The 25,816-nt window shown below is 44.1% G+C and overlaps 6 protein-coding genes across 7 annotated transcripts; 2 read left to right on the top strand and 4 right to left on the bottom strand.

Annotated features, from left to right (window-relative positions):
* Positions 1-283: 283 nt before the first annotated feature.
* LOC108109013 (atrial natriuretic peptide receptor 1) lies at positions 284-5,474 on the bottom strand. The gene is made up of 12 exons (XM_017217286.2): positions 5,448-5,474; positions 4,562-4,880; positions 4,390-4,501; positions 4,093-4,258; positions 3,729-3,806; positions 3,284-3,560; positions 2,655-3,210; positions 2,478-2,593; positions 2,344-2,422; positions 1,608-2,251; positions 1,214-1,538; positions 284-1,158 (listed from the first exon to the last, which is right to left on the bottom strand). The coding sequence occupies exons 2-12, from the start codon at positions 4,854-4,856 to the stop codon at positions 324-326; spliced, it is 3,483 nt and encodes a 1,160-aa protein (XP_017072775.1). The 5' UTR covers positions 4,857-4,880; positions 5,448-5,474; the 3' UTR covers positions 284-323.
* A 576-nt stretch (positions 5,475-6,050) lies between these two features.
* LOC108108893 (augmin complex subunit dgt3) lies at positions 6,051-8,155 on the bottom strand. The gene is made up of 6 exons (XM_017217113.2): positions 8,121-8,155; positions 7,741-8,068; positions 7,282-7,644; positions 6,558-7,223; positions 6,323-6,500; positions 6,051-6,243 (listed from the first exon to the last, which is right to left on the bottom strand). The coding sequence occupies exons 2-6, from the start codon at positions 8,001-8,003 to the stop codon at positions 6,100-6,102; spliced, it is 1,614 nt and encodes a 537-aa protein (XP_017072602.2). The 5' UTR covers positions 8,004-8,068; positions 8,121-8,155; the 3' UTR covers positions 6,051-6,099.
* A 262-nt stretch (positions 8,156-8,417) lies between these two features.
* On the top strand, positions 8,418-9,913 carry LOC108109079 (proteasome subunit alpha type-4). The gene is made up of 3 exons (XM_017217441.1): positions 8,418-8,541; positions 8,652-8,857; positions 9,237-9,913. Exons 1-3 carry the CDS (start codon positions 8,539-8,541, stop codon positions 9,820-9,822), a joined length of 795 nt encoding a protein of 264 aa, XP_017072930.1. The 5' UTR covers positions 8,418-8,538; the 3' UTR covers positions 9,823-9,913.
* A 91-nt stretch (positions 9,914-10,004) lies between these two features.
* Positions 10,005-20,311, top strand: LOC108109077. 2 transcript variants are annotated; one of them, XM_017217439.2, is made up of 7 exons: positions 10,005-10,696; positions 14,908-16,328; positions 16,435-17,269; positions 17,330-17,462; positions 17,576-18,030; positions 18,100-18,208; positions 18,270-20,311. In XM_017217439.2, the coding sequence occupies exons 1-7, from the start codon at positions 10,598-10,600 to the stop codon at positions 20,144-20,146; spliced, it is 4,929 nt and encodes a 1,642-aa protein (XP_017072928.1). In that variant the 5' UTR covers positions 10,005-10,597; the 3' UTR covers positions 20,147-20,311. The 2 variants fall into 2 exon arrangements, with proteins under 2 accessions (XP_017072928.1, XP_017072927.1); XM_017217438.2 differs by having other exon boundaries at positions 18,267-20,311.
* A 675-nt stretch (positions 20,312-20,986) lies between these two features.
* Positions 20,987-23,380, bottom strand: LOC108109078 (CDK5RAP3-like protein). The gene is made up of 4 exons (XM_017217440.2): positions 23,289-23,380; positions 23,049-23,223; positions 22,153-22,995; positions 20,987-22,094 (listed from the first exon to the last, which is right to left on the bottom strand). The coding sequence occupies exons 1-4, from the start codon at positions 23,292-23,294 to the stop codon at positions 21,589-21,591; spliced, it is 1,530 nt and encodes a 509-aa protein (XP_017072929.1). The 5' UTR covers positions 23,295-23,380; the 3' UTR covers positions 20,987-21,588.
* A 309-nt stretch (positions 23,381-23,689) lies between these two features.
* On the bottom strand, positions 23,690-25,800 carry LOC108109160 (transcription factor grauzone). Its single transcript, XM_017217583.2, has 5 exons — positions 25,605-25,800; positions 24,783-25,540; positions 24,510-24,719; positions 24,079-24,454; positions 23,690-24,021 (listed from the first exon to the last, which is right to left on the bottom strand). The coding sequence occupies exons 1-5, from the start codon at positions 25,725-25,727 to the stop codon at positions 23,785-23,787; spliced, it is 1,704 nt and encodes a 567-aa protein (XP_017073072.1). The 5' UTR covers positions 25,728-25,800; the 3' UTR covers positions 23,690-23,784.
* Between the last annotated feature and the right edge of the window lie 16 nt (positions 25,801-25,816).

Genomic DNA, 25,816 nt, shown 5'->3' with positions numbered 1-25,816 from the left:
ATAAATGTTTTTATTTTCATAACGAATTAGAAATCTTTCAAAACAGTAAAAGCATTTATTTATTTAATTCAATACAATATAAAATATTTATCTGAGACAATGTTTATCAGGTGCGTTTCTGCAATATCTGGCATTGTTCTCGACGGTGGTTTTATAAAACGTCTCAAGAGTACCAAAATGCACTTCTTTCTCAGGTAGTTCTAAAATTATTACTCTGTTACGGTGGTTTCTGTAAAATCAAAGATGTATTTTGTAAAACATCCATTTATAATTCTGATGTGTAGGAGATCCATTGTAATATAAAGTTTATCTCTTCCGGATGACTACTTTCCCATGCCGGCGAAAAGAAGTGGGAAGGGCACCTCGTCGGTTGTAAGGATCTGAGGAGTGGGTGGTCTTGCTTCACCCTCAGTGGTGCTATTTAGCCAGTAGGTTGTCACCGTGCCCTTGCCCTTCAGCTCGACATCACCGCGTTGCTCCATCTGGAAGGTGCCGAATTTATCCAGAATGGCCTTGGTTGCCGAGGAAACGTGAATCTTGCCGGGCTGACCGGTGCTCTCCATTCTCGAAGCCGTGTTGACCGTGTCCCCGAAGAGACAGTAGTGTGGCATCTTCTTGCCCACGACACCTGCGCACACGGACCCCGAATGCATTCCTATGCGGATCTGGATTTTATATTCCGGCTTATGGCGAAGATTAAAGGAGCTGACTGCCTGAAGGATATCCAGAGCCATCAAAGCAATTTCGCGGGCATGCTTATCCCCATTAGGTTCTGGTAGGCCAGATACCACTAAATATGCATCGCCAATTGTTTCCACTTTGTAAACGTCGTAGAATCCAATGATCCGGTCGAAGGTGCTGTAGAGGTCGTTCAGGAAATTTACCACATCCATGGGGCTGCTGCGGGCACAAAGTTCCGTAAAGCCGACGATGTCACTGAAGTATATGGTCACGCTACTGAACTCCTCTGGCTCCACAAGGTCACCGGCCATTAGCTGCTGGGCCACGGGACGCGGAAGTATTTGGTAAAGGAGCTCCTCTGTGCGCTGCTTCTCCAGGCTCAACTGTCGGGTTTTCTCCTCGACGAGACTCTCCAAATTGTTGGCATATTGTTCCATACGGTTTAGTAGGTCGTCCATTAGATTCTCACAGAATCCTCTGCATTTGGAAATTGTTATAAGTCTTAGACGACTTATCCAAATACGATACTTACTTCATTATAGTGCGAATATTACTGCGAATCGTTGAGAATGTGGGTCTTTCTTCCTGGTTGTCTGCCCAGCATTTCTCCATCAGTTCTAGCAAGTCCGGCGGACATTCCCGTTCTCGTATAAGCGGACGGAATCCATTGCACTGCCGCACCTTGTGCAGGATCGTATGGACGTCCATCTGCTGACGGGCCTCCTGATACGGTCCACCACGATTAACAATCTCTTCTAGAATTATGCCAAACGAGTAGACGTCGCCACGCTGCGTAGCTGGACAGCAGCCCGGAATTGAGGTCAGTGGCAGCAGCTCCGGCGCAATCCACAGAAGCTCTGAAAGGTTTGCAAAGGTGAAAAGGTCTAAACATGAAAAAAAGGAAATAAGTCTCTCTACAAACTTACTCAAATAGTAATTCTGATCCCTCACAAAATCAGACGGCGTGGTCAGGGTTCTCAGGCCAAAATCAGAGATCTTAAGGACGAATCGTCCGTCGATTAGGCAGTTGCAGGATCTTAGTTTGCCATGGGCAGCCACATCACTGTTGTGGAGGTAGTTCATTCCCTTGACGATGTCATGGATAAGGGACATGCGGAAGTTCCAGTCCAGCTCGATGGCCTCGTTCTCCAGCACATCCTTTAAACTGCCTCTCGAACAATATTCGGTTAGGATAAGCACCGTGGGTCGTGGCAGATCAATGCAGGCGCCCACGAACCGTACTGTGTTCTCGTGGCTCACATCTCTTGCCTGCTTAATCTCCCATAGAAGCTGCGGGGTCAGATCCACCTTCTTGACGTTCACCTTCTTAATGGCCACTCGCTCACCCTTGAACTGTCCAATTGTCGTGTACACCTGCGGCGGAAGCGAAGTGAAGCTGGCAATCGAGGCCCTTCCCGAGTGGATTCCGAACTGCTGCAACGAGATGTTCTCCACATCTAAACGCTGTAGTCCCCCCTTGGATCCAAACATGCCTCCCATCTCAATCAGGACGTCATCGGGTCGCACGCGCCATGACATGTTGTTCAGTTCTTTGCTGAGTTTCATTTGCCTAAAACCATGTTAAAATTGTATTTTATTTAGTTACATTTTTTATATTTAAGTATTTAGCACAATCTTATTTTCTTAATTTTACTAACTTACTTTTGGAGAAGGCAGATAACCAGAAAAACGAGACCCAAAAAGGTAGCCAAGCCAAATACGGAGTACATTATAGTTGAAACTGTAATTGAAAACTATAGTAAAATAAATACGTAATCAAATCAGGTGGATCTTACAGTTTCCTATACAATCTGTTGAGCTTCCTAGGAAACCACAGGGCGGTACATCCGGTGGGGGTTCCTCTCGTCCACCTGGCCAATGTATCTTCTTACCATGAACAGCTGAATATACCCTTTAAAAGAAGTTTAAACAAATTGAAACATATTTCATAGAATAGCAATTGAATTCCTTACTTGTGAACACCAGAGTAGTGGGCCACAACGGAAAACTTCCCATTGATTGGATCCAAATCCAGAATTGAGTAATCCGCATCACGGTCGCCATTGTCGTCGATTCGTACATGTCCAGTGATACCCTCAAAGGTGCGGTTCCACATTCGCCTCGTGATATTGACGCCATCCCTGATGTCACCTCCCTCGGTTAGGGTCTCGTTCAAGGCCATTCCCAGCAGGTATACGCCATCGTAGAATGCTCCAATGAAAAAGTTTACCTCCTCGCCCTCGCCAAACGTATAGTTGTAATCGTAGAGAGCATTTTCCCGCACATTATCGGCAAAGTCCTGGAACTTGGGACTTGTTGGCTGCAAGAGACTGACCCTCAAAAGGGCCTCGTACGCCTTGCGTGCCTTGGCGTCGTGCTCATCCTTCATCTCCCACCCCTTGTCGCCCCAATATTCGCTCTGGAAGATCTCTACGTCCAGGAAGACCCACTCGCCGTTGGTCATGCCCAGACTATGTGCCGCCAGCATGAACTTGCGGACCAACACTCCGCGAACAGAAAGGATAACAACTGAAGAGGAAAACAAGTTGGAAAATATGAAATAAAATATCTTAAAATCAGTATCTTTTGATGGAAAATTAACCTCTTGCATACATGCTGGCATCCTTTAGATAGTTTTCGTATATTTCCTCCTCATTTCCATTGAGCTCCTTTACAAAACTTAAAAGTCCCTCCTGCCGCAGTCCGTACTCCAGGTTCTTGCCCACCGTCCACGAAAAGAGCTCTGATCTGTCCACCAGCAAGGCCACATGTTTCCAATTGAACTGCCGAATGACACTGGCGAAGACCAGGATAAGCCGGCACTGGCAGTAGGACATCCTCGTTAGAGTTGGGTACTTAGACTTGTCCTTGAACATGCCCTGCAAGGAATAAGAGTATCGAGAGGGCTAGTAGCCCATTGCTCAAGCCAGGAATGGTTCAAGCCAGGCAGTGAAATAGATACTAAATAACAACACCCTAGTGTAGTTTGTATATTTTTTTTTAATTAAAAGAAATATAAAAATAAAACTTTTCTACTCGGGACTTACCGTGTTCTCGTTCTTCCACTTATGTATCCTCCCCAGGATTCCAGAAGTCACAGTGAGCTCACCCTCTGAGGAAGGTGGCTGGCAGCAGGCGGGCGAAGGGAGAAATGAGAATGTCATTTGCCAATAATACGGGGAAACTTAAATGCAAATTAAAGAGCAAGCCGAAAACCATTTAATTGCCAATGTCAAGAGTGCGGCCATGACAATTAAGTGGGCTAAAAGTGATTGCTTCTGGCTGTGCCCGGATGTGGAATAAACTCGAGCTTGAGTTTCCGTATTCCACAGAGTCGAAGGCCACATAATTGAAAGCAACATGCTGCGTCGCTTGACACGCGACTTGGAAATCCTGCCCCTGCATCCTCACCTGATCTCCCATGCCTGTGATGATGGGTGTGTTCCAATAGGCGGCCAAACGTGCAACTGGCTCAAGGGCAAAGGCGCAGGCTGGTCCAATAAACGCGATTACGTCGTCCTGAAAATGCATGTCTGCAGCAAGGCCTGGAGCCCGAGCACCCGAGCAAGAAGGATAACTAAAGAAAAAAGTAATAATAAATATGCAAAAATAACTCAGAAGATTTTTTCGGCAGAATAGAAAGTGATATCAAACTAAAACTTTTAATGATTTATATAAGTAAAAATATCTATATTTTGCTTTACTAACCTTCCTTTCTTTTTCAACAGCGTTATGTTATGGGGCTTCAAGAATACTTTATTGATCTCATCTAAGGCCAAATCTACGGCTGGACCACAACGCTCCAGATCAAATGGGGAATCTAGTAATGCCCAATGTCCAGTTCATCATCTAATCATGAACCAACTATCCAAGTACTTACCCAAATGAGAAGCCATTAGTACTCCAACATTGTAGACACGCATCTGGCCCATTTCACCGGTCTCACTGTATTTGGGAAGCTGATGGGTCTTGGCCTCCCTACTCCTCTCGAAAAGCTTTAAGTCTGAACCCATGTCACTGCCATTAAACCCAACCATCGATGTGGTGGCATCCAGACTAAAATCCTTATTCAAATCATCCCAGATGATCTCATTGCGCCTGGGATTGGGATGTGCACTGTAGGAATCGGCGAAGATCAGAAAGAAAACGTTGATGCTGATCCGAAGTAGATGCATTACGATGAGTCCTTAAACAAGTATCTGTATCATAGAAATAGTTCATTTAAGAGGCATTTAAAAATGAAGAATAAGGTCTTTTTAATATGGGTAAGCCTTTTATGAGTAGATTTAAAGGTTATTTTTTTATAATAACACAAAACAACCATTCATTCCGTCATTCATTCTACATAAACTGCGGAATTTAAAGAAGATTTAGAAGGATTTAATGCTGTGAAAATACGAATTACGACATTAAAGGTCTCAAGACCCATTCAATATGAATATTAATCACAGCGAAAGGACGCCATTCACTGATTTAATTTTATGGCTTTACTTTTACCCAAAAACCTGCTGAGATCTTCAATTTTCCAAACAGCACTTGGTTTTCAAGGGACACATATAAATTTGAAATTAATTCAAATCGCAATAGGGCGTAATGAGGCGCGAATAATTGTCCATTTAAACTCGAAAATGTTCAGCTGTCTGACACTTATTTTGGAACATCTTTAAATTTAAAGCTCCAAAAGGTATCCAAATATTGAATGTTGTAAAAGGGCACTTTTTTAAGTTTTATGAGAACAAACACTTCACTGGTTCCAATTGTATTACCGAAGGATTATAGGGGAAAGTTCGCCCGAAGCACGTTAATCGAATGAGCCAGCGGCTAGAGCTGTTGGTCCTTTTATATCTGCCGGGACCTCAGCTCGGCCCAAGTCCTCCTGGTGCCCGAATCATTACGGCCAATGGCAGAACAGCAAATCGGTGGCCAACTGGCTTCGTCTTAACGGAAAGTGAATCTGTAGGTTAGGCGAACAAGGTTTTATGGCCTCACTTGTTGCTCGTCGGCTAAATTTGAATGGCAATCGTTTGGAAACGCCGTCGCGTGCTCCCAGAAATTAATGCGACTCTTTGGTGTCACTCGTGCAGACTGCTTTAAGATGACTTCGGCTTAATTTCCCCGGCGTTTAATGAACTCAAATCTTAAAATTAAAGCTGATATTTCTTAAAAACAAAATTGAAATTCTTAAAAATAACGTTGCTGTTTAACTAAATTACACTAATACACATTATATTATATTATATTAATTATATTTATATATTAATTATATTTATACACATTTGTTATACTTCGATTTTGACAGTTAGTCTTAACATATTTTCTGAATTATTTATCTTTTAAGATAAAATTAAAAGACCTCCAACGATTTTTTGTTTTAATAATTTACAATTTATTTACTGATCGGATTTGATATTACTAAACTCATTTGCGCTGCAGACCGCCACCAGGGCGAATCACACCAGCAGCTGCCTTTTTCACCTCTTCGATTGCATGCATCATGCGCAGTGGCTCAGTAAGAAACCATATCCACAGGACTACGCTATAGCGCCACAGCTTATCCTTCTCCTAGAACATCGAAAAAGATAAAACGTAAAAAGGTTACAGTATATGATTGGATACCCTCACATAATAATTGTGAACTTACAATGCGTCCGCGAACGTTTTCTAGAAAATCTATGCGCAAGGATCGCACAGCCTCATCAAGACGATTTTGTTGCTGTGTGGTATTGTAAATGGCGCTTAAATAGCGGACATTCTCAAACATAGGCTCTTCAATTGGGGAATCGTAGACAAACGGTCGCAAGGTCTGCTCCAAACGTTTCCTGTGACAAAAATATAAGAAGTTAGTCTTTAAGAAAACGCGGAATTTGCAAACTCACAGTTCTGCCAGCTGATCGTGGACAGTCGCACAGGACTTCCTATTCAACATGCTCTGAAACGAGTGCGAGAGCAGACGCCCAAACTTTTCGTATTCAAAAAGACAAGCCTTGGCCTCGTTAGTCTTTATGTTTTGACCTAGATGGGCCGACAATAGATTGCCAATCTCCTGCACAAACTGAGAGCAAATACCCTGGTGGCTGGCATTGATGGAGCGCATGGTCTGAATTCTCTGCCAAGTGTCCTGCGCTTGGTTCCGTAGCTCTTCCGTTGTGTCCAGGCAGTTGCGCTTCTTGTCGCAATCCAGCTGAATCGCTATCCACAGCAATTCGGCATTGGAGAGGGCATCAGATATGATTTTGGTAAGCTTTTTGTCGCTTTCGTGACGCCGAACAGCTCTATCCAATTTGAGTTTTGTGTTCTCATAGAGGACGAGCTCAATACGTCGCTGGGTGTGCTGTTGAATGTGTATAGTAAGATCATTTAAGAGAGTGTCGTGAATGTTGCTCAGCTGGTGATCGTTTAACAGCTGCAAATCGTGCATTTCACGCGCCATATCCGCCAAACTAAGGCAATGAATGTGGCCTAGATCAAGCTGTTCAATCAAAGCCTGCGTCGCCTTGGCCTTGGCAGTTGTTCTTATATAGGAAAGGGCATAAAACTGGATGCTGAAAAAATAATATTAAACAGAGTTTATTGCTTCAATAAATACTCTTTTTTACTAACCCGAGTTGCAAGTCCTCTAGCTTGCTTTTCTCACGCAGAAGATCTGCTTCTGCGCTCTGGAACTCATCATAGTCCTGGATCTTAAAGTTTTCCTTCACATACAGTGTAAAGTATTGCATAAACGAGTCACACTTGTGGAAATACTGTTCCAATGGCAGTTGATGCATGAAGAGCGGCGGTAGCTGCTGGGATGTGAAGGCCTTCTTGGCCTCGCCGCTCAACCGGCAATTCTCCCTCTGCAGTTCCTCCAGTTGCTTAGCTTTCGATTGGCATTCGGCTATCAGATCCCTTTCCTTGCTTAGCAGCTCAGCGGTAGCACACTCCACCTCGCTCAGGTGGTTATTTATCGAGTGCTTTGTGTTTCTTCAAATGGAAAATGTAAAAATGATATAAAAATATAAATTAAAAAACTTAATAAAAACAGTCAATGGCCACCAAGCCCTTAAGCAGGTGTCTTACCCCATGTCCTCCAGGAGCGTGGCATAATCCCCCAAGGCCTCCTCGGTCGCCTCAATCCCCATATTCAAGGCGTCGACATCTGGTTGCTTATAATGAAGAAGGCCAGGACTCTCTGACTCGATCTGGAGCAGCTTTAACTCCCGTTCCGATTCATTTAGCCACTCGTCCCGCAGTTGCATCTCCTCCCGCTCCAGAACCTGCCGCTCCGTGAGAATATTGGCATCCGTGATATTTCCGGAGAGGAACTTAAAGAACTTCTCCATCTGCTCATCGTAGAGGATCCACTGGTTCGAGCTGTCCACGCCGAGTTTTTTAAAAACTCGGAGTTCTGAAATTGGGGAGCGTTAATAATTGAAATTTAATTAAACTATTAAACTTACGCTCAGTAGATCGCCCATCTTTTAAAAACACTGAATGAATATCGATAGATCGATATATTACAGCGTCACAGATAGTGATGATACTTTACCTTATTGAGGCTTTTAACTGAATTAAAATGTAATGTATGATAATCTAAATAATAATTGTATTTTAGGGAGTTAGCTACTATATAATTAGGCTATTTACTGTTGAATATTGATCAATTTATATATCTGTACTTCCGCCCCTGGTACTGGAAGGTACTACAAAAAATACCAAAACAGTTCAAATTACACCCTAACGCCATCTGGAATTGGAGCTTGCAGCCCTGGTACCGCTTTTGGACGCATTTCATCTGGCATTCTGGCAACCCTACACTGGATGACAAGTAAATTTTATTTTGCAAAATAAACTTGTAAATTAGTATATTCGTTAACAATGGTAAGTAGGTGGCCCAGGCGCCCGGTGTGGGTCCAAAAATAAACCATAAGGCCCTTTGACATTAATAGATGATAAAAGTGTTGCTAACATTATTCTCTGTTCTTCGTTAGGCGCGTCGCTATGATTCCCGCACCACGATCTTCTCGCCGGAGGGCCGTTTGTACCAGGTGGAGTACGCCATGGAGGCCATCTCGCACGCCGGAACCTGTCTAGGAATCCTCGCAGAGGACGGCATCCTTTTGGCCGCCGAGTGCCGCAGCACAAACAAACTTCTCGACAGCGCCATTCCCTCGGAGAAAATCTACCGCCTGAATGAGTAAGTTGAGATTGGCAATCGGTTTAATATTCTTAAAAATTTGGTTGAATGTAAGGGATAAGATCTCATCTTTTAGGAGAAAATATATTTTAATAGACCACCAAATTGAATCGTCTAAAGACCAGTTTCTGAATAGTTTTGTAAAGCAAAACGTAAATGTGGTTACTCTATTAATAATAGATGATAAATCCAGGACAAACATATTTTTCAATAGCAATACTATGTAATAAGTTTCTTCCTTAATCCTATTACCTAGGAATAAACGAAAAATGCTATTTTTTTATCGTTTTGACTATAATATGGATCACTATTTTTAAAAAACGTAAACTATTAAGTAAATATAACTATTAAATATACCTTTAACTTCTTTACCCTTTAGCAACATGGTCTGCTCCGTAGCCGGCATCACCTCCGATGCCAACGTACTGACCGCCGAACTTCGCCTGATTGCTCAGCGATACCAATTCAGCTACGGAGAGGTGATTCCCTGCGAGCAGCTGGTGTCTCATCTGTGCGACATCAAACAGGCATACACCCAGTATGGTGGAAAGCGGCCCTTCGGTGTATCGTTGCTCTACATGGGATGGGACAACAAGTACGGCTACCAGCTGTACCAGTCGGACCCCAGTGGCAACTATGGAGGATGGAAGGCAACCTGCATTGGAAACAATTTTGGGGCTGCGATCTCTATGCTGAAACAGGAGCTGGCCGACAAGGAGAACGTTAAGCTAACCCTGGAGGACGCCAAGGATCTGGCTGTGAAGGTGCTCAGCATGACCCTTGACACCACCAAGCTGACCCCGGAGAAGGTCGAGATGGCCACGTTGCAGCGTGTGGACAATAAGACCGTATATAGTGTCCTGGAGAAGCCCGATGTAGAGAAGCTAATTGAGAAATACAACAAAGTGCAGGCGGAGGCAGAGGCTGCCAAGAAAGAGAAGCAAGCGAAGCAGCCGACTAAGTAATCCTGAGGATATATAATTATTGATTAAGGGTCTATCCTGATTTTTGTAATCGAAGTTGGAAGAGTGAAATAAAATTTCAAAAAAACAAAAATCATTCTGTCGATTGGGATGGCCGATTAATCGATAACCAAAAACTTGCCATTCGCCCCGAAGATCAACTAAAAATGACCAACTTGGGGCAGTCACTAAAAAAATACCGTACAAAACATTTTGAGAAAAATTCCGTCGCTTTTTATTTGCTGTTGCTGTTAAAAAAACCAATTATACTTGCTAAATTAACGGTTAATCGGTTTCTATGAAGGGTTTTATGCGTAATTAGAAAGTGCGCTCAGAACGCGTGGCGAAAACGGATTGGAAAACATTTTTTCATCATTGCGCGTGTGTGTGTGTGCGTGTGTGCCACAGAAAGTTGCAAGCCTAGAGCTAAATAGGCGCACGGTTGTTAAATATTCCCCGTGCTCTCTCGCTTTATGCAATAACAAAACCTGCAAATTCCCCCATTAAGCGTAAAAATGTGAAAAAAAAATTAAAAAGGAAAAAAAACCAATGGGAATTTCTCAATGTTGTGTCAATACAGCGAGAGCGATGTACGAAAAGTCAAAAGCAAAGGAGAGGAGAATGGAATAACACAAAAAAAGAGCTGAGCCACAGCAAAGAAGCAAGAAGAAACGCGAAGCAGGGGCTAAAAGAAAAATCGAAATAATAAAAAAAAAACCCGCACGCAAGTGTGTGTGTATGAGCGAGTGAGATTCTGTGCGCGTGTGAGTGTTAATGTATGTGTGAGAGAGTGAAACGTATAAATAAAATTCAGCCAAATGCAGAAGCCAACAACAAAATGGATAACAAAACTACACAGTTGGATTTTAAATTACTGGTAATTAAATAATGTTTACCATTACCCCTTGTCCCCTTTCTCCTCATTCGGATATCAAGTACACATACATGGTAGCTGTTGTATAAGTGTGTGTGCAGTCTACATTCCGTGTGACTGCGACTGTCTAATTGAGAGAGCAGCAAAACAACGTGTAATGCGTAGGAAAGGAAGAGAGCGGTAGCGAGAGGAGAGGGCAAAAGAGAGCGTGATAGAAGAGGATGAGGTGGAGGACAGAGATAACAAATGAAGTACAGTGTGCACTGGGTCGTATTTATTGTTGTTTTCGTTGTTGCTTTTGTTGTCTTGTTTGATTATTGTTGCTGTAATGTGAAAAGGTCGTTGTGATTAAATATAAATCGAATTTAGTTTAGCTTCTGTTTTTGCCGTTCAAATCGAGCTCTGCTCTCCAATTGGAAAGCGAAGCACCTGAAGTAAACAAAGAGACGCAGCTAATGAGTTTGAGCGGGAATTTTCGGCCTACATAACTATATATAAAAAGAATTTGAGTAAATCGAACCTATGGTGATTTTTCGTCGACCAGTGTAGCTGACTAGAAGAAGGGTAGTTCTCAAAAATTCCCTCTATTTCTGTTTGCTTTATTATTTTAAAAGCTCCGTTGATTTAGAGCCCCCACAATCGCTTCTTGCACAATTTCCACCCACCCACAATAACACAGACACACGTAAATATTTATTTATACATATATACTCTGTGTGTGTTTGTGTGAACTTCCGCCGAGTCTTTTGCTTCACCCCGCTCCTCCTGCCCCCCGCCGCCCACACCCACTATCCCTATTCAAAGGCAAACCCATACCACTCCCATTTCCATTTTCCTCCATCCATCCCTCTCTTTCTCCCCCTTTCTTTCCCCTTTCGTTGAGTGCCACATAATGTTATTTTTGTTTTTTTCTATTTGCCTCTAAAATGAATTGTAGTCCCCCTGCCTCTCTTTTCCTTTTCTCCTCTACCTCTAACTCTCCTTCGCTACTCCCCACTTTTCGACCCATTTCATCACTGCTATTATTCACTTTTGTTTTGTTTTCCTTCGTTATTTTCGAGAAAATATTTATTTTTACTTTTATTAGTTTATAACAACATTTACATTTACTTTGGCCACACAAGCAAAGCACATTTACATAAATACTAATACTACAAATACTATAAAACCGAAAAGTTTGATTGTATTTCTCTCTCTCCCTCCCGCTTTCTATGTGTGTGTGTTGTTGTTTTGTGGGGCGATGTGGATTGGTTGATGAGAGGGGTGTGGATAGGAGGGGAGTGAATGGGGAGTTCTCTTTTTCTCTTGCATGCATATAAATTCGAGGCATTTCACATGCAGGCGGGAGAGAGACGACAAATCGAGTACGAATGTTCGAAGCAAAGCACAAGTGGAAGAAGAAGAATAGTAAACAGCACTGCACAGTGGAGCAAGTTTTTTATTGCAATTAAGAAGAAAGTTGCCAATAGGATTTAAGTTAACCGATTTGAATGTACTTAAGCGTTAAAAATGATTAAAGCTATACATCTATCTGAAAGCATTGAGGTCATTAAAAACACCCATTCTGTTTGAATTGAAAACACTCTTTGTGCTTTTTAATTAATTCCGATTTGCAGTAATACAATTAAAGTTTTTATCACTCTTAATTAAGTTTACGACATGGATTCATTGCCTTTTGTTTTCCCATCCCTTCCACTTAAATTCGAATTGATTGCAGTGTGTTTTGCTGTGCCAATTTCATTAATAAAACTCTGAAAAAAAAACAAATGGAAAGAGAGGGCGATGTAAATGCTATTTTTATTTGATTAGTACAACTATTTGGATGTACGTTTGTGTGAGTTCCACTTTAAGAGCGTAAATGTGTGAGTGTGGGTGCGAGGGAGACGGCAAGCACTAAATGTATAACATAAATTTTGCTAAAAATGCAGCCAACGTCATGCCCCCACCAAATCTCCCTCTCTAACGGTTCTACCATCTGAACACTACATATATGATAGTGTGTGTGTGTGAATGTACTCATGTGTACCTAAGTATTTTGAAGATAGCTCTTTCGGTCTTTATATGAGAAATAAACAGGTATATAACAATTGCAAGCGAACTAAATATTGTTGTGCAGCAACTAAAGCGGAATATTCATTTACCGAATACCTCACACCCTCCAAGGGATATCCCAAAAGAAAAAACGAATACAATCCAGACAATACATCTACAACTTGGATATTTTTAGTTATCATAAACACATCCACATAACACACTCTCACACCAACTAACATTTAATTAGAACACAAAAAAATTTTCTAATTAAATATGGCATTCGCTTTTCTCTTGCTCAGCACGTCCTAAGCTCTTTTTCTCTCTACCTTTGTGCTCTCTCCTCTTCTCTTCCGTTTTCTCCACAGACAACGGAATTAAGTTTATAATAAAAGTTTATAAATGCTTACATGCACATGTGCGCATAGTTGTACTTGTAATTTTGTGTTATCTGCAATCTAAATTTACAACAACTTTATTGACAAATAAAACGCACAGCTCCCAGCGTTGCCACACAGATAGAATGGGGGAAAATAAATACATAGTAACTATCGTTTAGCAGACTCAATTCAAAATCTTTTGTCAAGAATTACCGTTTTGTTTCCATTTCAAGTTGATTGATTAAAAGCAGCTTGACTAAGAGAAAGTCACTTCGGTTATACACTATTTTTTAACCACTGTTATTCTGTTTTATAGACTGCTTGGGCCCTAAACATAAACTCTTTTTAATTTCGTTAAATGTAAAATGATTATTGTTTATAAAAATTAATTAAAGTGCATCCTATTTAACAAACAATTTTGCGACAATAGCCACTTACACACATAAATTTAAACTGTAATTTTGTAATAATATTTATCAGCAACTATATTTAACCTTAGGAAAACAACTTGCAATAAAGCTGTCAAAAATGTTTGTGTAACAACTATATGATATATGATACGAGACCAAAATAATACAAGAAAAAAAGATGTGTCCCACATTGCGAAGTTAAAATACCCTTGAATTTATACAATATTTTATAATAGATAATTAAAAACGAATAAAAATAATAAAAAGATTATAGTTTACCACAAAAAATTTCCATTTAAGATTGGAAATTTTTTTTTTTAAATAAAATATTACATGTATAATCAAATATTCTGTTTTACAGTAAGATAATGTTTTGCACCTTTCAACTCTACCAAACATGAATCTGTGAAAAGGTAGTGTATTCGAAAGCGTTTAGAGCATTTCAGGGTTGCGACGTCGATTACTTTTTCTGCCCCCTGCTCATGCTCCTTCGCCACCCACCTTTTCTCCTTCGGCTCCTCTCCATTGTTTCCCTCTCTCGCACTGCGGATGGATGGGTTGTGATAGGAGAGCGGGCAGAGAGCAGCCCCATATTGTGTTTGTAACTACTACAAATCGCTGCAAATACACAAACTGACACACGCCGTACATACATACATACATACATAATAGCAACATTGTGGAATGGGGAAAAGTAGCACAAATTGTGCGCTGTTTTAATTTCTCTTCTTCTTCTGCCTCCACTGTTGCTGTTTTTGTTTTTCTTTTCTATTTTTCACCATCTTCGCTCGCTGATATTTCTCTGTGTATGCTTGTGTGTTTGCTTTGTGCTAATCGCTTGCGCGGGCAGCGCTGTCGACGTCGCTGTCGCCGTGCTGTCTACGTTTCATTGAAGCGCGCGCGCTCTCTCTCACTTCCCCTTCCTCCCGTCCTTTAATTGCATTAAATTGTTTGGAAAATAATAATCAGTAATTGTGTTTGACGACAGTTATTTCCATCAAGCGTGGGTTTGTGTGAGTTTGTGAGAGTTTGGTCGTTTAATTGAAACAAATGAAGATTCTAATTGGGCCTTTTAAGCGGGACTAACAAATATCCCGTATTGAGGTGGCAACCCTGCCTCAATCCAGTCTCTTCCACCCACCACACGCCATATAGTTGTTGTTTTTCCGTGGAATGGGCGGTTTGAAGCGGAAGTTGGTAATTTATTTTCCAACAGCGCAATAATTTAGGCACAGTGGTCACAAAAGGACAATTCTAACAAGAATAAAAACAATCAAGCCATATCAAGACTCTAGCTACACAATCCCATTGTTTCTTTCTGTTTATTATTTAGCTTTAAACTATATTCTAAAACTTTAAAAGCATTTATAACGATACCCACATTAATTTCCAGGTGGATCAATCACTAAATCTACTGGACAGCCTCAACACGGCATTGCGGTGCGATGCTATTCAATTCTTGCTGCAGACGCTTAAGTGCAAGTACCCGGAGGCCTGCGACCAAGTCGTCAGGAATCTGTTCAGTCACATAGCTGCAGCCAATGACAATGGCGGGACAGGAGGAAGGGGGCAGCTGCAGGAGCTAGCGAGGGCGAAGCAGCTCCAGCTGCTGTTGACCGCCAAAAAGGAGAAGAAGGAGCCTGGAACAGGCTGCGAGGCAGAAATCAAGCGGGAGAACGATGAGGAGGAGGCGGGATCGACGGATCTGAACCAGAACTTCGAGAAAATCCTTTGCAAGGAGGAGTTTCTTTGTCTCGAGGAGGAGGAGGAGGATTTTCTCGATGATGCGGACACCCAGAACTCGTCTTCCCTGCAGTTCCATGCCGGCAACAATGTGGACGCCTTGGCCTTGGGCCCTGGCGATCCACTGGACCTGATCCAATCTGGTGTTTCGCTGCAGGTCAAGCGGAAGTATGCAGCCACCTTTGAAGACGATGATCATCTAGGTGCGGACGAGGAGGCGAACAGCAACAGCAGCGACGGCAAGCTTATCAAGAGGAAGCGCCCAAACAACATGCACCTGACCGTGACAAGTGTGCGACGGAAAGAGGAGCAAAGCCGGCTAGGAGAGGGCTACGTCTTCCATGAGGACAGCCAGTACACGATGCGGTATCACCATAGCACAGGCGAGTTCAGCGAGCGGGCCTTCAAGGCCCAGTTTCGTGCTCTGCTCCGCCTTGCGCTCAGCCAGCACCACAAACCCTTCCTACGGCAGTTCTACGATAACTTTGTTATAAACGGCCGCTTGCTGGGCACCACTCCATCGACACGGGTTTTGAAGGAGCTACGTGAGCAGCGGATAGAGGAGTGGCGTCGTCACCGAGAACGACGTCAATTGGTCATCCTGATGAAGCAAGATGAACTGCAGCGAGATGAGGAGATCCAGCAGCATCACCAGACTCAGGAGGAGATCCAACAGCAACAGGAGCAACAGCAGCAGCAGCAGCACCTGGAGGAGATTCAGCAACAGCATATAGAAGAGATTCAGCGGCGGCATCAACTGCCGGCCATCTCGTTTGGCGACTCCGAGTTGGAGTCAGAAACGGAATCGCAGCTGTCATCGGCTGCCCAAGAGATTATGAAATTCGAGGAGTTCATTGACGAGGGTGTAGGCGCTGGTCGTCTGATCGATGGTCTGGAGATGGAACCCGAGATCGATGACATGCTAGCTGGCGCCGGCAGTGCCTTGGATAGTGTGAACAGCGCCAGCGGACACAGTAGCAACAGCAGTAGCAGCGGGAGTGGTAGCGGCGGTAATGGAAACGGCATCAGCGGGGTGATCTTGGAGAACAATAGTCATCATTCGCATCACCTGTGAGTATAGTTTTTACCTTATCGTATACAGATCCTTGTTTTCGCTTAAAATGCACATACTTTTATAGTATAGAGCTGCATTAACCTCTGGTACCTTTCTTTGCAGAAGTAGCAGCAGCAGCGCAAATCTTGTGATTAACGGCCTTACGTCAAGCAATAGCATCAGCAACAATAATAATAATAACAACAACAATGTCAGTTTACACCGCCCTCTACTGACGCCGCAGTCGCAGAATCAGTTGGTTTCGTCGATGAAACCGTCAGACCATGGTCCCATGTCAATGCCCATGGATAACCGGGATCTTAAAGGCGGCCCGAGCCTTGGAAATGCCAATCTTATTCTGCCAGGCGGTAGTAGTGGCCTCCCCAGCCAGATGCAGCTTCACCAGCAACAAAAGCACTACAACTCAAGCAATAATCCCCTGACGATGATGGGTGGCATGATGCAGCAGCAGCAGCATGTGGGTATGCCGCACCAACAGCGCCAGATGATGATGATGCCGGAGGATTTCCCCCCACACGGAGGCTCAATGATGGGTAATCGTCAAATGCCGGCTCTGGCTGCTTTGTCGAATCTGGGTGACACACCTGCGAATAGCGGGCAGCTGAACTCCTCCCTGGAGCTAGACGACAATGACCTGTCACCGGACGAGGACGACGACGACCTGGACCACGACCTGGACGAACTGGAAGCTGCCAAGCAGCAGCTGATTGATGGCGGAAGCAGCAGTAGCACTTCTCTGCAGGCTCCGCCATCGCAGCACGGTAGCGGCAGTGGAGGCAGTGGAGGTCAGACGCCCGGCAGCAAAAAGGACAAGCCTAGCTATAATTGTCTGCTATGCCCCAAGTCCTATCGCAAGCGAAAGTCGCTACTGGACCACTACAAGATGCATCCAGGATACTGCCACGACTGTGGTCAGCGTAACGGAAATACGCTGGAGGTAACTATCAATATTAAAAAAAAATTAAGTTTAAAACCAAAATAACGCATTATTTTGCAGGAAATAATCCATCACAACCGGACGATGCATGTGAAGGAGTTCCCGTTTGTGTGCGAGACGTGTGGGGAGTCGTACTCACGGAAACAGCAGTTCCACGCACACGTGGAGTCGCACAACAAGAAGGAAATCAAAAGTGAGTCGACGTGAATGTAAATTTCACCAAGATCTCGAATGGAGTTCCTTGGGATCAGCATCAGCGTATCTTAAAACTTGTCGAACTGTGATTTAACCTCTTTCTCTTTGCAGCCTTTCCGTGTGGCGAGTGTGGGTTAAAATTTCCACAGAAGAAACTGCAGCAACACTTTGAAGAGACTGGCCACAAGGCCGACGGGGCCATTTGCGAGGTGTGCGGCGAGGAGTTTCAGTCAAAGAACGCTCTTTACCAGCACATCATTCGCGTCCATAAGCGCGACAACTTCTTTGAGTGCCACATTTGCCATAACCGCTTCACGCTAAAAGCCAATCTAGAGCGGCACGTGCAGCTGCACACCGAGATCAAAAGGCCCTACGTGTGCGATCTGTGCGGCTCGTCCTACTTCACATATCCCGCACTTAAGGAGCATTATAGCAACGCCCATGTTGACGTGTCAGAGTGCAAATGCACGCTGTGCGGCAAGCGCTTCGGTTCAGCAAAGTCGCTGCAGCGCCACCTGCCGTCGCACTCCGAGGAAAGGCCGCACTGTTGTAACTATTGCGATCAGGTCAGTCTAGAATATTACCAGGCATTATTTTCGAGCTAAATGTAACAATGTGTTTTTGTGCCTTTGCAGACATTCAAGTGGAAAACACATTTGGTCCGCCACAAGCAGACGATGCACGGAAACGAGCCGCCGCCTCCTAAAAAGGGAAAGCAGCGCTTTCCCAAGGGGAACGAAGAAGGTAAAAAAAAGAAGGTTTTCCAGGAACTAGAACACTTATTAACCCGTTTCTCTTTCAGCAGAAATGGCTAGCTTGCCGGATATGCCGGGGCCGCCACCTGTGAAAGCCAGCAAAAAAGCAGTTACCAGCAAGGCGAAAGCGCAGGCAGCAGCCGCCGCAGCAGCAGCAGCATCATCCTCTCAGCAACAACAGCATAAGGGTTCGGCGGCCACACCGACACCGCCACCGCCGGTCTCCACCACTCCAGGATGCTTGCAACAAGACCAATTCAATGCGGCCATGGTTAGCAGCAATAGCTCGCAATCGTCCACGGCGTCCACGTCACAGCACTCGGTGTCGACGAGTGAATCTCAGCAGAATTCCATGTACAATCAGAGCTTTAATCCGGATAAACAGCAGCCAGGACAGCAGCAGCCCCAAAATTCGTTGCATCAGCAACATCCGACGCCGCCGCCGACACAGCAGCAGCAACAACAACAGCAGCCGCCGCCGCCACAGTCCCGCGTTGCACCCGGAGAATTGCATCTGCAGCGCATGAATAGCTTTGGTCAGGATGGACAATTTCACTTTGAGTCCAATCCGGCAGCTGGTGCTTATCAGCAGCATCAACTGATTAGCCAGTATCAGCAGCAACAGCAACAACAGCAACAGCAGCAACAGCAACAGCAACAACCTCAGCAGCAGCAACAGCACCATCTAGCCCAACAGCAGCAGCTCATGAGGAGTCACACGCCCCAGAGTCCACATCCGCCACATCCTTCACAAATGCAGCAACAACAGCCGCAGCAACACTTTAGCTCCCCTCACCACATGCCGCCTATGCATCATCAACATCAGTTAATGATGCAGCAGCAGCATCGTCACAACCAGCGCTCGCCGCTACACCATCATCCTGCAGCCCAGCAACTGCAACAGCAGCACCAGCAGCCATCGCATTCGCCGCAACATGCAAGACTGCAGTCGCCACAACCTGCTCCAGTACAACAACAGCAACAGCAGCAGCAGCAACAGCAACAACAACAGCAATTCCTGCAGCAACAGGCTACCGACAGTTGGGGCAACATGAACTTTGGCAATCCGCCCAACAACCAGCAGGTTGAGCTTAAAGATAACAAATTCTACATTGTGGAATCGCCCGAGTTCCTAGGGCTTCCAATGAATGTGCCGCCTTCTCCACAGCAGCAGCAGCAACAAGCAGTAAGCAAACCCCAGCAGCAGCAGCAACAGCACCCCCAACCCCAGCAAACAGATCCAACTCTCGCTGGCGATCTGATGAGCTTCCAGCATATGTGGCCGGCGCCTGGGTTTAGTCAATCTCCACAGCAGCAGCAACCTCAACAGCAACAGGCAGCGCAACAACAACAGCAGCAGCAGCAACAATCGCAAAGTCAGGCGAATTCAAGTGATCCCCACAACTACAACAACATCGGCAGCATACTCACGAATCTCATTGACACAAATCCCGCGCCAATGGAATATAACTTCGACTTGATGCAGCAGCAACAAACGACGGCATCGCAACAACAGCAACAACAGGCGGCGCAGCAGCAACATCACAATGCCGGAGGCTATGCGAGCGGTTTGATGCGCAGTGGAGGCGGCGTTTACGGTGGAGCCTACGAGCAGCACTTGAACGACCAGCTGGTCAGTGAACAGCAAAAACAGAACAGCTTCCAACCCTACCACCCACATAGTCTACAAGCGCAACAGCAGCAACCATTGCATCCGCATCTTTTGCCCCCACCAGCTCCGCATGGCAATGTCTATGACCGGACTGGGGTTGGAGTCGGTGTCGGGGTAGGCGTAGGTGTGGGCTATCCCATGCTGGGAGACGATTCGAAGGGCGTGCTGCCGCCGATGATGGGTGGTATGATGCAGCAAATGCCCCCTCATGGCCAGCAACCAGATCTAATCTATTACCCAGTGAAGAACGATTGACAGTCGAAGAATCAGCAGCAGCAAGTCCAGCAGCCGAATCACCATCACCACCATCGCTGGTGGACAGAGCCAGCCAAGAGAGGCGATGTTTTTCATTAAAGAAACAAACGAAAACAGGAAAAGGAATACGGAACAAGTTCGCATAGATTGTAAGTGTAGGGGGGAGGGTGGATGTGTGGAACGCGAGGAGTTGTAGATAGGGCAATCCACATATTTTTTTGAAATTAAGAGCAATAACATAAAGATTAGAGCGGAAAGAGCTCAGAATTTCTAATCCGACCGGCGCTATGATACGTGTATAAAAAGTAATCATTTACAAAATACATCAAATAAACAGATGCATGTATACATAAATAAATCAATTCAGACATATACATAGTAGCACCTAAGCAAAGCAAGAGCAAGAATTAAATTAAAACCTATACATAATAATAAATATATATATATATAAATATATATATTATATGAAACATATATATTAGGGTAAGAAATTACAATAATGGCAGACCACAAGCAACTTTCGAACAAATTTTATGCTTATTTAACATTTACCATACAAGTTATAAATGCAACACCACACAAATACGTGCGTGCGTTGATGTATAATCAAAACAATCCAACATTATATTCATACATATGATATCTATGTAAACCACGAGTGACCCCTATATTGTAGATGATTGATTTGAGCTTGGGTCGGGTCATGCATCACAAACGGAAACAAAAACAAAAGTACACGACGCTTTGAGCCCGGGCCTAGCGCCACACAAAGTTGTAACCATATCATGAGGCCTCTTTCCCGTATAATTAATTGTATTTTCGATAGTGCTTGTTATTTTCTATTTAGTTAACGAATTGATTATACTTATAAAGCCTTTCTGCTGATTACCGCCAGCCACACTTTTGTTAGATTAGTGCCTAAGTCTAGTTGATATCCCAATGTATACCCCGACATTTTGTGGCTTTTTACACCCAAACCTTGTATAGCTACTCTATAGCATTTCCGATTTTTTCAAGCTCCCAAAGTTCTACTCCCGATTTATTACATTTTGTTTGATGAATTTCCTTAAATTCAAGACAGGCCCTAAAACATTTAAGTTAATCACAGCGTTGTTCTTGTTTTACACATTATTCAAATTCAGCAACATAAGAATTTTAAATTTAAGTAAAAGTTTAAAACGTTAAATGTGTAAGCCTACTTTTATGAACAAAACAAAAGTAAAAAAAAAGAAACCAACAACAAACTTCACTAAAATTAGGTTTGTATTCTGGATACAAAAAAGAAGCAAAATGGCAATTAAAAAGAAAGAACACAATATAAATAAAATTTGTATATTTAATAAAAATAGCAAAATAAAAATAAACTTCTTTTAAAAAATTTACAAAGCCATCTTTGTCCTTCCCGTTTTTCGGTTTATTTAACAAACACTTAAAAAATTACATTAGTTAACGCCTCCCATCAAATTGACTACTCGGTTTTTATATCGCTTGGATATATCCTTCTCGATGTGCGACTGCAGAGTGCGAGTCTGGGCAACCAGTTCCTCCAGGACGGGATTCAGCTGCTGACGCTGCTCACGCAGCTCGATGGTTCGCTTCTTGAGCACCTCTCGCGACGATCGCAGCTTCTCCACTGCCTTAGTCATCTGCTGCAACTTGGTGACTAGCAGATTGGCATATTTCGGAGAGTGTTTCAGTTGGAAAAGATGCCGCGTCTGCTCGTCCGAAGTCTGCTGGATGATTTTCTCTACAGAACCAAGGATTTTCCTGATGCTCTCCGCATCGTGTGTGGCAATATTATCCATGAGAGAGAACATAATATCGCTCGAGGACTCTAACTGCTTTAGTTCATAGAGACGTAAACGCAGGAAGGATTCCAGCTCGTATATTTCGTCCAGGAAACGATCACGATATTTTGGCGAGTCCAATAACGTGTATGCCTGATCACCTACATAAAATTTGTATTAATTAGATTCAAAACAGAAAACGTATAATTTTTTACTCACCCTTGGCAGTGCCGCCGTCCATCCCGGTTCCCTCCACTACAATTCCGTACTCCTCGACGGGAATGTCAAAGTTAATTTCAACCGCATCGGTGGGGGCACTTTCAATGCCCCAGTCAATGTTGCCCGCATCGTTTTCCTGCAAGTCGCCACTTCCAAAGTCTCCGTAGTCGATTATCTCCGCCGAAACTGTAGAGGATGTTCCGCCATTGTCGTCCGTTCCGAAGTCAATCTCAAGAGGGGCATTATCATCTTTGCTGGCGATGTCCTCGCTGAGGTTCAGTTGAATTGGTGGCTCCTCGACAGCCAAAGGAGCTTCCTTGTGAATGTATTGATAGACGGTGGTGTTGCCGAACTCCACCAGGTGACTCAGGATAGGCAGTGCCTGTTTGTGACCGCTGACCTCGGCGTACAGATCAATGCCTGGTTGAATCTTGGCGATGTCGATCAGGGACTTGGAGTATAGCTCCGGGAGGCCAGCAAGGACCTCCACAAACTCCGCATGCAGGTTGTCACCCTTGACGCCCAGTTGCTCCAACAAAGCTGCGTGCTCAGCCAGGAGCTGGCTCTCTGGTTTGTTTAGATCGTGGACTCGCTTCTGACTTTCATCGGCTTGCTGCTCCAACTTGGTCATTTGCTTGCGCACACCGGGAATCTCGTAGTTCACATTCCGTACGAAGATCTGAGCTGTTTCGGCCAGGTAGGTGGCATTCTTTTCGTACAGTTTGCTGATCTCCTGCCAGTCCTTCATGCGCTGGCTGCCGTAGGTACCAAATACGCTTTTCGTGTCCTTCTCCGTTTGCTTCAAGATCTCAATGATTTCCTTGACGTGGTAATAGTTAATATCTGCAAGGATTTAGTTAAATTAGTAAGGAACCCTTTGGCAACTGAGTATTTACTTGTCTTAGCCAGTAGCTTAATCAGTTGTTCATTTGATGGCATGTCCTGTAGCGCACTGCTTATCTTTTTGTGGATATCCCGAATCTCCTGCTGCACATTCTTGGGTACGATCCTTCGACTGATTAGCCAATCTTGAAGCTTCAGAGTGTGTATGTCGATGGGGATCTCTGACTCCTGCGGAGATCAAAATTTGGTGGATCATAAAGCATGGACGATAAATTTGCTTTTGAATAGCTTACATTCATTTTTAATCAACTTTTCTTAATGTTATTTATATTAAATTAAATTGTCCACGCAGGCTGTTTTTGTTTAGTTGTTGTGCTAATTAATAGTGTGGCCAGAGTATATTGAGACATTTAGCACGGACTAAAACCATATTTTAGTTCTTAATTTTGGTAACTAAAATAAGGTGTTCACACCATAGTTTTTAGCTTTTCTAGATTGTTTTCCCTAGTTTTCCAATTGAATTTGAATTTAGTTTTTAAAAAATGTTTTTCTTTTTTTAATTTTAGTCATTTATTTTATAAAGTCTATGTTTTTATATTTAAAGAAAGTAAAACTAAAATATACAGAATTCATAATGGACAAATAACAGATATTTAACCAATAAGCGCTGAATACAGGCTAAACGAAAGTCGGATTTTCAAATAATTCCTATTATATATATTTTGTTTTCAAACAAAGGTTAATCAAAAACTAAGCAATCGTTCCTCGAACTCTTAAGAGTTCCTAGGCCTAAGCTGAATAGTCATTGGCAATAGCTGCGGCATCGACATCGTCTCTAAACATCTGTGCGACTTGAGCACTGGGCAGGACTTTCTGGGAGCTTCCCGTCTTAGTCTTGCGCCAGATATCCCATTCCACTGGATGCATTTTCTTCTTGTGGGAGTGCATGTTGGCGTTCGAATTGAATGTGCGGGGACAGAAGGGACACTTGTAGAGTGGCTCGCCAGTGTGCTGGGCCATGTGCTCCTAAAAACAATATGTTAAGCATTATGGAAGAATAATATAAGAGGTAAAAGATCCAACCTTAAGGCTAATGTCCTTCTTGAAGGTTTTGCCACACTGTTCGCAGGTATAAATCACATTCGAGTGGGAGTAGCGCTTGTGACCGATCAGTGCACGGGAGTTCTTGCAGCTCTTGCCACATTCCGAGCAAATGAACAATTTGCCCTCGTCGTTGTGGCGCCTCAAATGCTGCTTGAGATTGTCCTCGTCCTTCAGCCAGCTCTCGCAGTCTGGACGTGGGCACTTGATGCGGGGCCCGCTCTCCTCGAAGTGCAGGCGAACGTGCTTTTCGAAGACGGCCTTATCCTTGATTTTCTTGCCGCAGACATGGCAAATATTGGCCGCTTTGCGATGCTGCATGCTGATGTGAACTTGCATGTGGTACTCCGTGGCGAAACTGTGGACAGATTCTCAGCACACGAAATATTGCCCATTGAGTTGAATATACTTACGCATTGTGTTTAGGGCACTGAGGGCAGATAAACTTGCGCTCGTTAACGGGCACATGAGAACCCTTGTGTAGCTCGAGCAGATTGCGTCGCGAGAAACGCTTGCCACAGTCCTCGCACTGGAAGTCGCACTCCTCATCTGGCACATGGTGGACCAGCCAATGGGCACGCAGCACACTCGAGTTGGCAAACACCTTGCCGCAGTCCTTGCATCTGTTCAAACAAAGTAAACTTGTATTTAAAACCATTTTCTATATGATGTTGTAGGAGACCCACTTGATGTATTCGGGATTCTCATGCCTTCTCGCATGCTCCTGAATGAGGCAGCGCTTGTTGAGCTTGCGTCCGCAGCATTTAATGTAGGGTCTCTCCTCAGGATGCTTCTCCTTGAAGTGCTCACGGATGCCGTCAAAGTCCTCAGCCAGAAATATGCACAGCTCGCAGCCCATGACTATGTATCGCTTAATCAGTTCTTCGTCCTCCTTGCAAAACGGTGGCAGGCGTTCCATTTTAAATATCCTTTTCGGTGGTCCCCGCTTAGCCACGATCTTCTCCTTGCCCTTTCTGCCAACTCCCCTTTTCGTTTTCGTCGGCTTGGGCACCTCCCGTTTGCGCTTGCGTCCGCTGCGGGTCACAATCAAGTCGTCGGGGTCCTCTTCCTCGTCCTCCTCGTAGTCCTCGTCAAGTTCATTGCTAGGATCCTCGTAGATGAATTCCATGTCGGGTGATTCACGCTCTGTTTTGATGCCGACCTTGCTGTCTTCCGGGGACATCGGTTGGCTTAGATCCAGTTCGTCGAGGGGATTTACATTTAGCTGAGCACTAACATCGTTGTCCACAGCGAGGACGTCGGCCGGCATAAGCACCTCCTCCGGCCAGGATGTATTGACCATCTCTGGATCCTGCTTAAACTTGGATGTGGTGGCATAAATCACCTGGGCCTCCTGTATGGAAACGTAGAACTGATGGAACTCAGACACCTGCGTCCAGCAGACGTTGCAAATGACCTTGGATATCTCGTCGTTGGGCAGAACCTGGATAGGGTCAGAAAAATAGGCTAGTATAAGAAGCACAATTGGGTGAGGGACAGCAGATTACCTCGAACCAGAAATGCTGGCGCAGAACCTCTGCCACCTTGTTCTCCGCCGAATCCACATCGAAAATCTGTAGACACATCTGGGCGCCGCTCACTCCGCGCAAACACAGGCGGCAGATATCCATTTTGCATTTATTTGATAAAACTATAATAAAAAGTAGTAATTTACATAGCTCTGTCGATAACTCCCATCGGAACTATCGGCAGTATCGTG

The sequence above is a fragment of the Drosophila eugracilis genome, unplaced genomic scaffold (genome assembly GCF_018153835.1).
Source record: "Drosophila eugracilis isolate 14026-0451.02 unplaced genomic scaffold, ASM1815383v1 contig_1765, whole genome shotgun sequence".
Classification (NCBI taxonomy): Eukaryota; Metazoa; Arthropoda; class Insecta; order Diptera; family Drosophilidae; genus Drosophila; species Drosophila eugracilis.
The sequence above is the reverse complement of the archived record's forward strand: the minus strand, read 5'-3'. Positions and strand labels throughout refer to the sequence as shown.

Excerpts from the sequence above, each read along its gene's own strand:
- LOC108109013 (XM_017217286.2), bottom strand. The coding sequence starts at position 4,856 with ATGCATCTACTTCGGATCAGCATCAACGTTTTCTTTCTGATCTTCGCC. Across the intron at positions 4,502-4,561 it reads ACTAATGGCTTCTCATTTGG|ATTCCCCATTTGATCTGGAG; the intron begins GTAAGTACTTGG and ends GGGCATTACTAG. Across the intron at positions 2,594-2,654 it reads CACTACTCTGGTGTTCACAA|GGTATATTCAGCTGTTCATG; the intron begins GTAAGGAATTCA and ends CTTCTTTTAAAG.
- LOC108108893 (XM_017217113.2), bottom strand. The coding sequence starts at position 8,003 with ATGGAGAAGTTCTTTAAGTTCCTCTCCGGAAATATCACGGATGCCAAT. Across the intron at positions 7,224-7,281 it reads CTAGAGGACTTGCAACTCGG|CATCCAGTTTTATGCCCTTT; the intron begins GTTAGTAAAAAA and ends TTATTTTTTCAG. Across the intron at positions 6,244-6,322 it reads AAAACGTTCGCGGACGCATT|GAGAAGGATAAGCTGTGGCG; the intron begins GTAAGTTCACAA and ends TCGATGTTCTAG.
- LOC108109079 (XM_017217441.1), top strand. Across the intron at positions 8,858-9,236 it reads AAAATCTACCGCCTGAATGA|CAACATGGTCTGCTCCGTAG; the intron begins GTAAGTTGAGAT and ends TTTACCCTTTAG.
- LOC108109077 (XM_017217438.2), top strand. The coding sequence starts at position 10,598 with ATGTGTGAGAGAGTGAAACGTATAAATAAAATTCAGCCAAATGCAGAA. Across the intron at positions 17,463-17,575 it reads CAACAAGAAGGAAATCAAAA|CCTTTCCGTGTGGCGAGTGT; the intron begins GTGAGTCGACGT and ends TTCTCTTTGCAG. Across the intron at positions 18,031-18,099 it reads GTTGTAACTATTGCGATCAG|ACATTCAAGTGGAAAACACA; the intron begins GTCAGTCTAGAA and ends GTGCCTTTGCAG.
- LOC108109078 (XM_017217440.2), bottom strand. Across the intron at positions 22,996-23,048 it reads TAAGCTACTGGCTAAGACAA|ATATTAACTATTACCACGTC; the intron begins GTAAATACTCAG and ends AAATCCTTGCAG. Across the intron at positions 22,095-22,152 it reads GGACGGCGGCACTGCCAAGG|GTGATCAGGCATACACGTTA; the intron begins GTGAGTAAAAAA and ends AATTTTATGTAG.
- LOC108109160 (XM_017217583.2), bottom strand. The coding sequence starts at position 25,727 with ATGGATATCTGCCGCCTGTGTTTGCGCGGAGTGAGCGGCGCCCAGATG. Across the intron at positions 24,720-24,782 it reads GAGAATCCCGAATACATCAA|ATGCAAGGACTGCGGCAAGG; the intron begins GTGGGTCTCCTA and ends TTGTTTGAACAG. Across the intron at positions 24,455-24,509 it reads CAGTGCCCTAAACACAATGC|TTTCGCCACGGAGTACCACA; the intron begins GTAAGTATATTC and ends ATCTGTCCACAG.